General features: G+C 38.4%; 1 protein-coding gene across 1 annotated transcript; it reads left to right on the forward strand.

Annotated features, from left to right (window-relative positions):
- Window positions 1–337: 337 nt before the first annotated feature.
- On the forward strand, window positions 338–15,202 carry LOC307267587 (uncharacterized protein). Its single transcript, XM_080049946.1, has 17 exons — window positions 338–499; window positions 4,023–4,066; window positions 4,323–4,387; window positions 5,410–5,549; window positions 5,904–5,964; window positions 6,111–6,315; window positions 6,425–6,517; window positions 7,166–7,252; window positions 7,775–7,954; window positions 8,068–8,720; window positions 9,299–9,775; window positions 10,442–11,036; window positions 11,121–11,194; window positions 12,798–12,938; window positions 14,352–14,512; window positions 14,623–14,713; window positions 14,887–15,202. Exons 1-17 carry the CDS (start codon window positions 476–478, stop codon window positions 14,967–14,969), a joined length of 3,174 nt encoding a protein of 1,057 aa, XP_079906072.1. The 5' UTR covers window positions 338–475; the 3' UTR covers window positions 14,970–15,202.
- Window positions 15,203–15,426: the final 224 nt, after the last annotated feature.

Consider the following 15,426-nt stretch of genomic DNA (forward strand, 5'->3'; position numbering starts at 1 on the left):
CTGGTGGTTTAATTATTCACCAGTAGAGGGCAGCGAAGCGAAGCGCCGTTTTCAATACGGAAAATGTAGAAGAAGTAGATCGTTTGAAGTTTTATTTATGACCCTAAGTATGATCTTTCAGGCAGCAACCAGTGCTTTGCTCGACAGTATCACCCTCGACCAATCACATAGATACGTAGATGTTATAGTTCTATTATATTGAAGTTAACTTTATAGTTATTTGTTGGCTAAGCATCTGCCTAATTGTGATTCTGACGCCTGAGGTGCTGTACTCAGGGCAGGATATCCCTAGCCTTACCACAGTGCGCGGGTTATTTACAAATTGCCAACAGCGCCGTTGTTTTGCTAACGCTAAAGCTAACGTTGGTCTTTAAATTAGCGAAAGACCTAGCTCACAACCTTTCACACGAATATATTATGAACAGTTAATTCTGTCGTATACAGTCGTAACGATAAAAGACGGACATAAACATAAATGGAAACAAAGTACCCCACATTGGTAAGTGAAGGTCTGCTTTTGTGTTCCTACTAGCTGTTGTAAGTTTATTCTTTGGATACAGACGCAATTTATATTTGTGGCGACTTTAATAGTCGTATTTCGGATAAAGAGGACTGTATTGGGGATTTAGACAATGTTCCACCGAGAGTGGCCTTGGATCTGTCACTAAATAGCCATGGTGAATCCTTCCTTGAATTTCTTAGGGACTCTAAATGCTGTGTTCTAAATGGTAGGAAAAATCGAAATGATGATAATTTTACTTCCTTATCAGTAAGAGGAAAAGCTGTGGTGGACTATATAGTCACACCCCATAATTGCCTTGAGTCTTGTCTTGCCTTAAAAGTAATTACTGCTACAGACCTTATGGATCAAAATGCTGCAACCTGTATGAACCTTATTGGAGAAAGATGTCACCTACCGGATCACTCACGTTTATTGTTAACATTTAAAGTTGGAGTTCAAATAACAGAAGAAAATTAATCAGTTTCACAATCAAAAAAGAGATGCAGAACTTTTCCTGATAACTTTTTGTCCTCTGACATGTGTCGCTTTGCATTATTAGAGTTAATAAAACAACTTGAATCCTGTCGAAGTACACAAAATAGTGTTGATCGGTGGTACAATGAGTTCTGTGATATGATGACTCTAGAAATAGATAAATGTCAACCCAAACATGTAAATAAATACAAATTTAAGCAGTTAGCTAAACCTTTCTGGAATTCTGAGCTCCAAAAACTGTGGAATGATCGAAAAATTGTTGAAAAGAACTTTCTTCGATGTGGTGATCCAGTGAGGAAACGACAACTGAGGGAAAATTACAGGCAAGCACAGTTTATATTTGATAAAAAATTAAGGTTCTATAAAAGGAGGTTTAGTAGAGGGCAGTCCTTGAAATTTGATTTTTTACAAACTAATAATCCTCAACAATTTTGGAGGGAAATTAATAAACTAGGCCCAAGGAGAATACAGAAAATACCTATGGAAGTTGTCCTAAATAATGATGTCCTGGAATGCAGGAAAGACTGTGTAATTAAAAAGTGGGAGACCGATTTTGCTGATTTATTTTCAGGGAGTAATATTCCACCTATTTTTGAAGATGCTTTTCTTGAAGATGCATGTAAATCAAAGGACAATTTAGAGAGAAATATGGGTGGAGAGAACTATTCACCAAATTTATTTTTGAATTGTGATATTACCTTGGAAGAAGTGAAAGCTGCTATAAATAAGTCTAAGCTGAAAAAAGCAGTAGGTGTGGAAGATATCCCAAATGAAGTATTAAAGTCACCTCCTCTTTTGAACATGCTTTTCTGTTTGTTTAGGTTTTGTTTCAAACACAGTATTGTTCCTTCAGTGTGGTATAAGTCTATTATCAAACCTATCCCAAAGTCATCTAAGAGTGACCCTAGGATACCACTCAATTACAGGGGAATCAGCCTTCTTAGTACAGTGTATAAATTGTATAGCAGTATTTTGAATGCTAGGCTGACCGAGTATCTGGAAACTGAGGAATATTTAGTTGATGAACAGAATGGGTTTAGAAGGAATCGAGCCTGCATTGATCATATTCATACAATTTCAACAATTGCCAGGACAAGAATTGCAGAAAATAAATCTACTTTTGTATGTTTTGTGGATTTCCAAACGGCTTTTGATTGGGTTAATAGAGATCTGCTTGCATTAAAGCTTTTAAAAGCAGGTGTGGATGGTAAATTATATCAAGCTCTAAAGTCACTGTATAGTTCCTCAGTTGCATGTGTTCAGGTAAATGATTTCCAAACTGACTGGTTTAAAACACCCTTTGGTGTTAAACAGGGTGATGTCCTGTCCCCTAGTTTGTTTTCTCTTTATATAAATGACCTGGCTTTTGAAATCAAGAATGCTAATTTAGGTATACATTTGAATGATTTGACTGTGGGTACTCTGTTGTACGCGGATGATATTGTTCTGCTGGCTGACTCGGAGGATGATTTACAGAATATGTTAAACTTAGTAAAGACCTGGTGTTGCAGATGGAGGCTGTCTATAAATCACAGTAAAACACAGATAATTCATTTTAGAAAAAAAGGTGTCCCAAGAAGTGAGAACATCTTTACTGTTTCTGATATGCCATTAGAAAATACATCTGTTTATAAATATTTAGGTTTTCCACTTGATGAATTTATGAATTATGAAAATGGAATTAAACTCCTGGCTGATTCAGCTGGCAGAGCTTTGGGTTCTGTTGTTAACAAGTTAAAAATATGTAAAGACCTTGGTTATTCTACTTACTCTCAATTGTATGATGCATGTGTTTCTCCCATTGTGAATTATGCTGCTGGGGTATGGGGATTTAAAGAAAGAAGGATTTCAGATGCAGTACAAAACAGAGCTATACGTTGTTTTCTGGGTATTCATAAATATGTTCCCTCTTTGGCTGCTCAGGGTGACATGGGTTGGATTCCTGGTACAATAAGGAGAAAGTGTGATATGATTAGACTGTGGAATCGTTTTATTAATATGTCAGATGACAGGATCAATAAGAAAGTTTTCCTTTGGAGTAAAGTTCAGAACTCTCCATGGGCTGCAGAGATTCATGCTGTCTTGGAAGAAGCCGATTTTCAGTATATCTACAGAAATACTTTATCATGCAGCATCAACAAAATTAGAAAAAAGTTACTTGTCGCGTTTAAGTGAAAAATGGTTAAATGATATAATGTTAAAACCAAAATTACGGACATATATCCAGATCAAGCATAATTATGAAACAGAATTATATGTTAAAACTATTTTACCAAGAAATCAGAGATCCTTGATGGCCCAATTAAGAATGGGAATCCTTCCCTTGGCACTTGAGGTTGGCAGATTTAAGAATATCCCTGAGGAACAGAGACTGTGTGAACTGTGTGACCTAGGAGAAGTGGAGAATGAATTTCATTTTCTTTTATACTGTCCCTTCTATGATGAACTGAGATTACCTTTTGTAAATGAACTGTTTGCTCAAAACCCTGAAATATTTTGGAGTAATGATGATGTCAGGATGGAATGTTTGTTTACCTTTAATGTTTATAAGTTGGCCTCTTTTGTTTCTAAAGCCTGGATGAAACGTCAGGATGGTTTATATCGTTAATGTTAGTATTGTTTAGCATCTATTTTTGGTTTTTGGTCTGTCTGTGTTTTATAATGGTGTCTTGTAAGCCCTTGTGGGCTGGGCATGCTAATGCATGACTCAATAATAAAATATTCAAATCAAATCAAATCAAAATCCTGTAGGCTATACGACTCTATAGCCCCTTTTACACTGAGATTGCGGCATATTGACGGAACAACATCACTCCAATATGCCAGCTTTGCTCGCTTCTGTGTTATTTACACAGAACCAAGCAACGCCGGCCTGCTGGCGCATCAGTTGATGAAGAAAGAGAACTCGATAAACCTCTAATGTTAACCAAAACCAAAAGAGGAAGGACAGATCACATTATTTTGCCTAAATGGCAGTTGCATTACGATTATTTTACCCCTTTTTTCTATTTTTGTCCGTTCACAGACGAAGCCGAAAAGGAAACTCTGCTACTTTGCAAACAAGAAAAGGTACGTTTGAAAATGTTTCAGGTGGATTCTTTCAGTCAGTCAGTGAGCAGAAAAAGAGATTAAGATTGGAATTATATGTCTAATTTTACTTTTATAACACATGAGCTTCTGTGTGTTTTTATATTGAATACGTTTCCTGAGTGTTATCCAAGAACGAACGTGTCACTAGTATGTTGTACCTTCTCTAACATTGTCCTTTTTGAGTTTTTATTTTGGCGTTCAGCAAACATTTTAACTTGAACATTTGTATTTTCAGTCCGTCTAAACAATGGACAGAAACGATGTCGTTGGGAGACGTTGATAAGATGTTTGACGACTTGGGTGAGTTGAGTGATTGATTCTCTTGCTTTTAAAGCTACTACGAGTAAGTCGGCACGTTGGCGACACCTTTGAACAAAAGCGGTAGTATTATTACGACGCCAGCTGTCGTGAAGCTGTTTTCTAGCTCGTGCAGGGAGTGCAGATTCAAATAATCAGGAAGCAATATGGTGCGTGTCCGTGTGTTGAAAGTGTGAGGGCACCGGACTCTTTTCGGCTCCGTGAGTCTATGGGTGACACAGCATCAACTAATGCCAGTAAGTGCTAAACACACCTGATTGCAATGAGTTGATGCATTGTCACCTCTCACGGAGCTGAACGAGTCCCGGTGTCCTCACACAAAGCGAATGAACGAGAGATGGCAGTTAGTTCTATGGATCACGATGAGGTAATGTGTTTATGTTGTAAATAATGACTATTTCAGATGAATAATGGTCATCTGATGATGCTGGTGAGGCAAAGTAAACTTTGTTTTAGTAGGCTACCGCTCATTCATTTAGGAGTAAACACTGCAGTCTAGGTTCGCTGCGTGAAATTGTGTATACGTTGCTTGGGAACGCCCTCCCGCCTGACTATCACTCTCCCTTTTAGCTTTTCTTCATTGCATTCTCTTTTTTTTCTTTGATGGTTCAGCCCCGTTATCAGTCATTATGACGACAAACAACTGTCTCAAACAAGGCTCCCGCTCCCCTTCCCTCACCTGGAGTGATAGGCTTCTCAAATCGCGTCCCTGCGCCACACTGAAATCTGTGACCAATACGGATATGTGAATATAGAGCATGCACGCGTGAACCGAAAATCGGACTGGGTGTACGACCAGATCAAATGCAGTAATAAAAACTATATAAAAACGTCTTTCTTTGCACTGATGGTCTCGTTTGCTGTTAAAGGTAATTTATGATTATTAGAGGAAACATGAGGCTGTTTAAAAGATATTTAAAAGTTACTCGTTGCCGCTTTAATATGTGGAAGTGCTTTTTTCTCCATTTCCATTATGTTAACCTGTTCTTAAATATTTTTTTCAGATTCATGTTCGCATGCTAATGATGACATACTTCCCCAATCTCCTCATCTCCAGACCTCTGATACTGAGACCAACCACTGTGAGAAAGTGGCTTCACCAGTCCCACAGGAAGCACACCTACAAGAACAACAATTCCATGTGGTAATGTACCACAACAGTGACCTATGCTACAAATAAGTTGTGACAACATGCTTTTATGTAGGATGATTAAGGCAAAGTATCTTAAAGGGATAGTTCAGTATATTTGAAGTGGGGTTGTATGGGGGTACTTAGGCATAGTTAATATTTATTTTGCAATCAGTGCAGTCACTATAGGGAGTTTAGGGGAGAAAAGCCATATTTCCAAGTTCCAATATTTTTTTTACATGCTTTTGTAAGACTCAGCGCCGCCTTTGCACATCTCTTCATAGGCTTTGCTTATCTCTTTGAGTAAGACAAGCTTTGATGCCTTTTAGATGTGTCCATCTTTTAACAGTATGTTTTTTAACTGTTTAGGGTCCTGAAGGAGATGTCCTTCATCCTGCAACAACGTCACCAAGTTCTAATCTAGACATTGGTAAGCGACTCATACCTGTGTTTCATTGAGAAATACTGCTACACATGTTAAACATTCTCTCACTTTCTTTAGTCTTTAGCTGTTTTTGTTTTTGTAGTGTAAACATTTTTTTCTTGTGTAAACGGTGTTGCTTTTCTTTGTTGCAGACTTGGAAGTCCAATTCAAAGCGCACAGGCCAGTCCAGACATCCAGCCCTATTGGGGGGAATATGGTTGTGAACAGTGAAGACCAACTGGACAATAGAAAAGTTAATGATGTGTCCCCAATTCTCTTTGCCTGTGAAGATGAAGGAAAAGAAGAAGCAAAGACAGAGCCTCTACCCCAACAGAAACCTCAGTGCGATGGGGACGAGTAAGTACTGTATGCTGCTGATAGTCAACAGTACCACCGGAGCCATAACATTGTTACTCGTTAATCCACTGCACGGTTTTGTTTTTTAAATAATTCTCCTTTTCTCTAGAAGTGATGTGTCTGGGTTGGAGTCTCCTCCAAAGAGGTTTGTTTTAAGCAAATCCAAGATGTCCACTCAGAAAAACAAGGTGGAAGGATCATGGTAAAGGCCTTTTTAATTCTCAGCGTGATGATTCAGTGATTCTTGAGAAGCGGGACAAAAGACTGTCTTGCAATAGTAACTGCTGTTATGTTTAAAAATAAAAATATTTAAAATTGTAGATGTTATTAGGGATTAAGAATAGAATGTATGGAGCACAATTATCCCCTAAAATTTAATTGTATCATAATTAAAATACAAATTATTTTGATAACAATACATATTGATATTTCATAGTTGTTGAGGAATGGTTGGTCATGACTCATATGTGAAAATCTAACCAGTCACCTAACATGAGAATGTGTTTTGAAATTAGATTTTTATAAAAAAGGACAAAAGCTGGAAGGTTGTGTCAAAGCTTAGCTCAGGAGCTTAGTATATGTTGGAAACATACATGTAATTTAATTTGCCTAAATATAGGGTTTGTCTTTTTTTCAACATTGCACCCGGTTTTGTCCCACTTCTCAAAAATCACTGGATTAATAGTTTGCTTTAAGCACCAATACACTTTATTAGTATCCGATGGTTTGTAATACACAAGTTCTGATGTTTGACTTTCTATTATTTGGTAGCTGTATTTGGATTTGTGCCTTTTTATATGTTGTACTGATGTGCATGTTGTGTACTTGTGTATATTTTACCTTTTTGCAGCAGCAGCAAAGAGAGTCAACCAGTAAATGAGGAAACATCGAAGAAACCTAAAACGGCTGTTTTGGAGGAAAAAGGGAAAACACAAGGGTGCGAAGCGCTGACTTTTTATTGCACTAAACTTAAATTCTGAATATTACAATACTACAAGAAAAGTATAATTAAACTATAATCCTACATTTTAAGTGCAAAATGTAATTTCTATTGATAACTATAACTAAAAATGACAAAAAAATGTGATGTGATAACAAAGTGATTCATTAAAAATAAAGGGTCAAACACACTTGAATGGGCAGCATTTTAAAAAGGTTTCTCAGTTTGATAATTGAGTTGATGATAAAAATGTAATACAGGAAAAACTTGCACATTCATTATTTAATTCAGCTGAACATTACATTACAAGATTTTTTTGGGCATTTTTCATGCTTTATTGATAGTTTTGAAGAGACAGAGGTGAAATGGGGCAGAGAGGGGAGTGGCATGCAGAGAACGACCGCAGGCGGGGACACCCTACCAACTGAGCTAAGGGCGCCCCCGTATTACACGATTTTTAATTGAACAGAATTTAGGCTTAATTTAGTCCATTCTGTTTTTCTTTTTGTTCATTCTCAGGCAGGAAAAGCCAGATCCACCTGTTTTGACAGTGAGAGAGGAGCCTGAACTAGCAGCTCCTGAGAAACAGTCCCCAATTGTTGTCAGTCAGCCAGCGGTGGAGGCGCCCACACGTGTGGAAAAAAGCTTTTCGTCGTTTCTACAGAAGGTTCGAGATGCTGCACAGGCCAAACCTGCATGGTGAGATCAGAAGAACACTATGATAATCTAATATGGTGTCTTCCCATTGGAAAATAAAACAAACAAGAAAGTGTATAAATAAAACTAATGCATACAATCTTTGTGTTTTTAAGTTCCAGGATGTCACCAGTAAAAGAGCCCAGTCCACCTGAGCCATATGAGGAATTCCTGATTCTAGATGATGAACCTTTTTGCTTTTCCATCCCAAGAAAAGCCACCACTGGTAAGAGACATAAACAGAACAAGACGTCCAGCACTGACAAAGAAAGCTCGACAGACAAGGGGACGAAGGACAGCTCCCTGGAGCCAGCACAGAAACAGCAGGAAGCCGGACAGGCAAACGGCAAACCTGAAAGTACAACTTCTGAAAAGATGAAGAAAGGGAAAGAGAAGAAGAATAAGGAGACAGAGCCTGGACCGGAGGTGGATGGACTGGGCCTTCCTGAGGATCCTCCTTTGATGGAACAAGAGAAACCAAACAAAAAGAAACAGCAAAGATTCAAGGAGACGACATCTGAAATATGTGAGGATGGAAAGAAGGGACATAAAGATAGATCCAGCAGGGAAACTGATAGAGAGAAGTCCACTGTGAAGAGATCAAAGTCATTAAAAGATGGGAACGAACATGCCAAGAAGAGCAGGGCTTTAAAGAAGAATCAAAAAGCGGCACTGAGTTCTGATGCAGCGAAGGAGATGGAGCATGTCGAGTCTGGCAGGGAACAGAGTCCGGAGCATCCAGATGCTGAAGACCCAGGCTCTTTTCCAGGTATCAAGCTCCCGTACAGGGCTTAAGGTTTAAACTCTCCTTATGTGCCGACATTGAATCGTCATGTCGCTAATTATCATAGGCTAATCAACTTTAGTGTTTGTAAATGTAATATGCTGATATTTGTTACTAGAAATATTTTAACTCTAGAAATAAAAAGTCACACCAACGATTAGGTGGTGAATGAATTTGTATGCCAGTGTATTTCAAAATTCAGACTCTAAATAACTTGATGTTTGAATTGGATTAACAGCTGTGCCTCAAAATGAATGTCCACATAACATTCTTATTGATGAGATATGCCACTTTTTCCTTCCTTGTTTAAAAAATAAATAAATCATTATTAGCTTCCTCAAAGTGGATGCTAATCTCCCTGGGGTCCATACTAAACATAGGCAAACCTAAACATAAGATGGACAAAATATAAGTTAAGTCATTGGTAGTGAAAACAAATTGTCCAAATTAACGTATTGCTTTATTTTAAGAAGATGAAAATACTCCTGTTTGTGTGTAAAGCTGTTTGAAGTACACCATGGGCTGATCTATACAGGCTAAACCTTTTTTTTTCTTTTCTACAGAAGAAAATATTAATTCCAAAGCACAGACGATGGAAGATTTAGCTGATGGAAATGATAAACGGAACAAACCAGCGGGTACGTCTGAGGAGTGTCTATCTGAAGACGATCAGATTCGCTCCAAAAGGAAAAGGTCTCTGCCTGGACCGTGGTGGTTGAGCTCCGGGGAAACCAAGGCGACAGACGACCAGCACAGGGTCAAGAAGTCCAAGCAGAAACACAAAGAGCCGAGCGCTGCAGCAGCAACATCTGCACCTGTGAAGGCCGAGAAGGACAGAGTTTTAAAGAGAAGGAGTCAGACACAGCCGGCAACGTCCTCCAGTCACAACACAAATAAAGCGAAAGCAAAGAAAACCAAACTGAGCAAAAAAATTAATGCGAGAGGAGATGCACCAGACCATATGAAAGTATTTGACGCGGACCCGGATGAGCAGTCCAGCCCTTTGGTCTTTTCAACCAGAGAACACAGCAATAACTCAGGTGAGGTTAATGGTGGAGGAAGTACTCGGGTTCTTAACTTCAAGAAAAAGTACCAATACCATACATTGAAAATACTCGCCCTCCTTAAACAAAGGACTTAATAGCTATAACTGTAGCATGAATGTAATGGAAAAGAAGTTTAAAGTATCATAAAACATCTACATTTTTAAGGTACTTGTACTTTTAAGGCGCACTATGCAGTTTTGAGGGAGGGGGATTTGATTACATTTGCAGGGCCTGCAGTTAAGTTTACAAAACATATTTACCCTACATGTAATTCTTAGTATTGAACAATTCTATCATCATAAATGAAAAAGGAATTATTTTGACACACTTGGAAACAAACGTAATATTAGAATGTTTTAAAACAAAACTTCTGCTGTAAACAACAACAACAATGAAACATTAACTTTTCAGGTAACTTTCAACCTTTTTTAAAAGAGTTTTCCAGGGATCCAATTTCCCTGCAAGAAAAGTTTGTTTGTTCAGTAATGAGAATATACCTTAGAAAATGTTCACTTCTCTGACACACCCAAAGTTATAGTGCATCTGTCAGTAAAGTATAATGTACTTAGGTACTTTCTGCCATCAGTTAAGTTTCAGAATTTCTTACAGGTACAAATAACCAATAAGCTCTGTTACCTACTCACATGTTGTGTTTTACAGGGGACCAGTTGTTTCAAAGAGTTTACCACCACAGTCCAAATGAAAAAACATCCGTCACCTCAGCACCCGTCTCTCCCAGAAGACCCAGGGAGCAGCCCAGCGCAGCAGATGCAGAGAAACGCAGGAGCAGGAAACCGCCCGGTAACTGGTGGGAGCTGGAGAGCGTCTCGCCAAAGCCTCTGCAGCATGAGCCCAAACCTCATACGGAGGAGAAACAAAAAATCGCTCCAAACAGACCAACTGGGACTCCTAAAAATGGCAAAGTGCCAGTCTCATTAAAAGCACCAGGGGGCGCTCCTGTGTCACCTCTAAAAGTAACGCTATCGTCAGCGAGGCGGAAGAGGGGCAAGCGCTCTCTGTCCACCTTTAATGACACTTTCTGTTTGGCTGCAGAGACCCCGGCTGTAGTCAGCAGCAAAGTCCCTGGTCAGACTAAAAGAAATAAAGTCAGGGCATGTCCCGTTGAGGTATCCACTTACCGGTCACCACCCGGTTACACTGTCAAAGCCTTTCTCAGTGTGGATGATGCTGCTGAACCAAACAGCCCCCAGAACCACAGCACCCCACATGACAGCAAGTGTCACTCAGAGAACATGTAAGGACAAGTTTAAATGTTGTCACTCTTAACCTTTCCTTTGTATTGTCTATATTAGATATATCTTTATTATTTTTTATTTAGGTTAAGAACCTTGAGAAGTGGGCCGTCCTCCATGATTGACCTGGAAGAACACGAGGAGAATGATGATTATTTGAGTATGTATTTGCTCTTTTCTCCAAACATTTTCTTGGTTAAATTTGCTGATTGAACAACATGAGTGAAAAGTTGTGTTAACATAAATCATTTACCGCTTGGAAATCGCAGTTCAGCATGAGAAACCACATTCTACGTTTCCTTTGATACATTATTCTTAAGGCGTGCATAATGATCCTCAATATACTAAACATTCACTTTTATAGATCAATAATTCAAAAACCCAGAGAATACAAATGCTGATATTTCAACAGTGGTTACCCTATCACTCAGATTAAAATATCTGCAACAGTATCCCGACACATTTCATTTGAATGGGTGTTACATTTATATGAAACGGATGAAAAAAATCAACTAGGTTTGAAGCGCTTTGCTTCTTTTGGACAGTCTGCAGAAATGAACCGACTGGGCTATAAAGATTGACACAGCCCAGTGGATGTGTAACTCCAGCTCATGAGTGGGAACAGCAGAAGTTCCAACCTAATTGTAGATACACTTGAAAGAAATGCCAGTATGAGCTGAGTCCTGAATAGATACAATTAAAATGCTACACTGCCATATTTACTTCGTTCCCTTTCTAGTTCCTTTTAAACCACCTCATCTGGTGTTAACTTCGACCTAGCAGAATGAAAAATATTAGTTCCTTGTGTCATTGTGTGTGTGCTAAATGGTGGGAACAGTTCATTTTCTGATTGTTCGCCAAGTGGTTATCTTTATTATCCTCTAGGGGCAATTTGTTGTACAGCCAGCAGTAAAAAAAGAACAGCATACATATAACATACTGTATAAGACAACACATAATACAAACAGATCATATTTACATGTGGTCATTGACCAGACTGATGGCAGCAGGCATAAATGATTTCTTCAAGCGGTTAGTTCGGCAAGGTGGAAGCCTGTATCTGCGCCCTGATGGCAGCAGGGAAAACTCAAGGTTTAGGGGATGGGTTGAGTCAGCCATGATTGAGCAGGCCTTCCTCAATGACCTAACCTTATACAGGTCATTGAGGTAGCTCAATTGGGTTCCAGTAATCATGCTGCACACTTTGACAATTGCCTGCAGCCGATTTTTCTGCTTCACAGAAAGTGAACCGTGCCAGCAGACAAAACAAAAAGTGAGAACAGATTCAATAAAACAAGAATAAAACATTTTCATAAAAGTGGTGTCAACATTAAACTGAAGAGGGTCCAACTTATCCTGTACATTGTCCATAAGTGCATTTTTCACCAGTTTTTCAAGTAATTTCATGGCTAGGCAGGTAAGTGCCACTGGCCTGACGTCATTAAGTGCCTTAGGTATGTTGTTCTTTGGCACAGGAACAGTGATCGAGTCCTTCCAGAGACGAAGAACCTTATGCAGCTGTAAGGACAGCTGAAAAATAGAGCAGAAAAAATTCGCCAGCTGCACAGCCTTTCCTTGACACCACGGAAACGTTTTTAAACCATAACCTTGTCAATGGACACATTGCTATGTTCAGTGTTAAAATCAACATCTTTAAAACCAGACACCTCCTCACTAAAATCTGCATCATCCATCCTTTCTATTTATTGATATATTTGAAATGTTTTGAACTGTTTTGGCTTTTTATTTCTTCTTTATTCCAGTTGTGCCGTCATCCAGAGTCCAAACTGTTCTCAGTGTGTCCGATCTGTGTGCTCCTCCTCTCAAACCACTCATCCTGCAGCCGAAGGACAAGGCCAACCTGGCAGAGTGGTTTAAGAGCCTCTGGTCCAACACCGTCAACGGTAAGAACACATCATGTCTCTAAAGCCACTGTTTCAAATCATCTATAAATGTTTTTTTTATTTGCCTGTTGCCTGGAGTAAAATCTGTTTATATTTTAATTTATTGTGTGTTATATTGTGGGTCCCCCCTTTACATTCTGTATGAAAGGAGAAGTCTGCACAATAGTCATCCCAGTGTTTATCTTTATAACAAAATACAATTCAATTTCTAAGGATATCTTAGCAAACCAGAAAGTTAAGACAAGAGAAACATGGGGATTTTTTTTAATATGAGCTACAATGTAATATGCAAAGTAATATTAATAACTCTGATGTTTTAAAAAATATATAATAATGAATAAAGTTTTCTCTTAAAGTTTCAGTAAGTGGAATGGTCAATTTAGCTAATTTCCAGTCAGTTACTGCAGTCAGCAGTCCCCTCCCTCGTCCCCACATTAATGCACTGCGGTCTTCAAGCAGCGAGTTATCTAGCATCATCTCAGATCCATAAGTGTGATAAAACATGATAAAAACAATCAAAACAGACATTGGGAAAGATTTTTACCTGCTCCACCATTGTAGGCGCATACACATTAACCCATCTGTCGCTCTGCTCGTGCACCGGCAGTGAGACGGGTGCCGGTTTGTAGCGTTTTCTCTTCTTCTTATTAGTAGTGGGATCCCTGAAAAGTTTATTTGCCGATTACATGCAGAGCGAGTGACTGAGAGATCGGCTTCATGAAACGCGCACACTATATAAGTGATCACTGTATGAATAAAGAGCGATTTAACACTTATATTAACATAAATAAATCGCTTACTTCACCTTTAAGCTTCTTATGAGGAAATTAAAAAAAAAAATAATTAAACAGTAAAAAAATTCCTCTGAGGATCATAAATAACCTGGAACAGCAAAACACAACTATATTTTGATGTAGTTATTACTAATGCAATTGCACATGCCCAATTTTTTGCGAGAAGATTTAATTTATCGCAGCCATACCGGAACAGCCTATATTTCCATAACGATTTTATCTGCTTTACCATCGTCATATATTACCTTTATGAATCTTACAAAGTCAAAAATAAAGAAATTACCTCATTGTGACGCATCTGCGCTGCAGTACTCTTCATGGACATATTCATGCGCTTCCTAAACAAATGACTGCACCGCCGGCACTGGCTAGGACGCTGGTGCCGTAAAAATACTACAGCTTTAATCCAAAGTGGCCGCTAGGATCAACAGAAACTCAAGGTTCTTCGTAGCTTCTTTCATTCATTATTTTATATCTCAATCTCTCCATCTAACAGATTTGAATTCCTTTTTGCTTTTTATGTGTTATGTAGCCAGAGTGTGTTTTTTTTAAAAACTCTGTAATATTATCAAATAATTTTCATGAAACACATGTAATCATGCATTTAACACGGTCTCAGATAGTCCCGATGTCACGCCGGACCAGTTCGACTGGTACTTCTATCAAGGCAGAGCTCTTGGTTTCCTGGCCGACCTGAACTGTGGCTCCATCATGTCAGGAAAGATCCTGCTGGGCTCCTACACCAAGAAGCCTCTGTGGGTGGACCACAGCGCATCATCAGTCAGTACACTTCTCACTCTTCTCACTTCCACTCCTGTGTCCTTTTGTCTCCCTTTGTGTACGCCAGTCGTCTTTCAAAATTGATGGATTTAATTGTTGTGTTTTTAAAGGTTTTCCACCTATTAACAAGCTCGGTGATGGTTACCATCGACAACATTGAGTCCCGCTTCCACCCTGGACAATCCTTTATGGTGCCAGTCGGTAAGTAGATGATATATTTACAAAAATAAAGGCAGAATTAAAATATTTAATTGTATTTCTTTGTATTAGCAGTCTATTTTACAAGATTTTTTTTTTACACATTTTAGTTGGTTACCTTTTTTTAAATTAAAATGATCTTGTTTTTGATTGACGTTGCTGCTCTGTTCACACAGGACATGCCTACAGCATCAAAAACATGAATGCACAGCCTGCAGTACTGTTCTTCAGCAGGATACTTGCAGAATGTTTAGATTGAACCTGTCAGATGAGTAGCAGCCGGAGGACCACCCACACATTTCAAAGAAATGACCCTATCCTTCAATATGTTAAGGTTACTTGGGATGTGTGACTTCATTTTGATTTTTTAATTGACTTGGTGTCTGTATTGATACAAGTGTAAATAGAAAATGTTTGGATGTAAGTTTTTGTAAGTAATGAACTATTTTTATGCCTATCTGTGCTTGTAATGATAAGTACATTTTGTGCCAATTTTGTGTAGATAAAAACAATAAAAATGTAATTGTTTATTAGCCTGAATAAAGTGTCCTTTTTCAAACTTCCAACATGATTTGCTTTGTTTCTAAAATGTCACTTTTGAGTACAGTTGCTCCAATATAGAATAGAAACATGTATAAAATAGATATGTGTTAAGAATATGTGCTTATTGCCTTACAATAACAAAACTCTGATAATAGTAATATAATATAAGCAAA

The sequence above is a fragment of the Ammodytes marinus genome, assembly GCF_949987685.1.
Source record: "Ammodytes marinus genome assembly, chromosome: 21".
Classification (NCBI taxonomy): Eukaryota; Metazoa; Chordata; class Actinopteri; order Uranoscopiformes; family Ammodytidae; genus Ammodytes; species Ammodytes marinus.

Excerpts from the sequence above, each read along its gene's own strand:
- LOC307267587 (XM_080049946.1), top strand. The coding sequence starts at position 476 with ATGGAAACAAAGTACCCCACATTG. Across the intron at positions 7,253-7,774 it reads GAAAAAGGGAAAACACAAGG|GCAGGAAAAGCCAGATCCAC; the intron begins GTGCGAAGCGCT and ends GTTCATTCTCAG. Across the intron at positions 11,037-11,120 it reads AAGTGTCACTCAGAGAACAT|GTTAAGAACCTTGAGAAGTG; the intron begins GTAAGGACAAGT and ends TTTTTTATTTAG.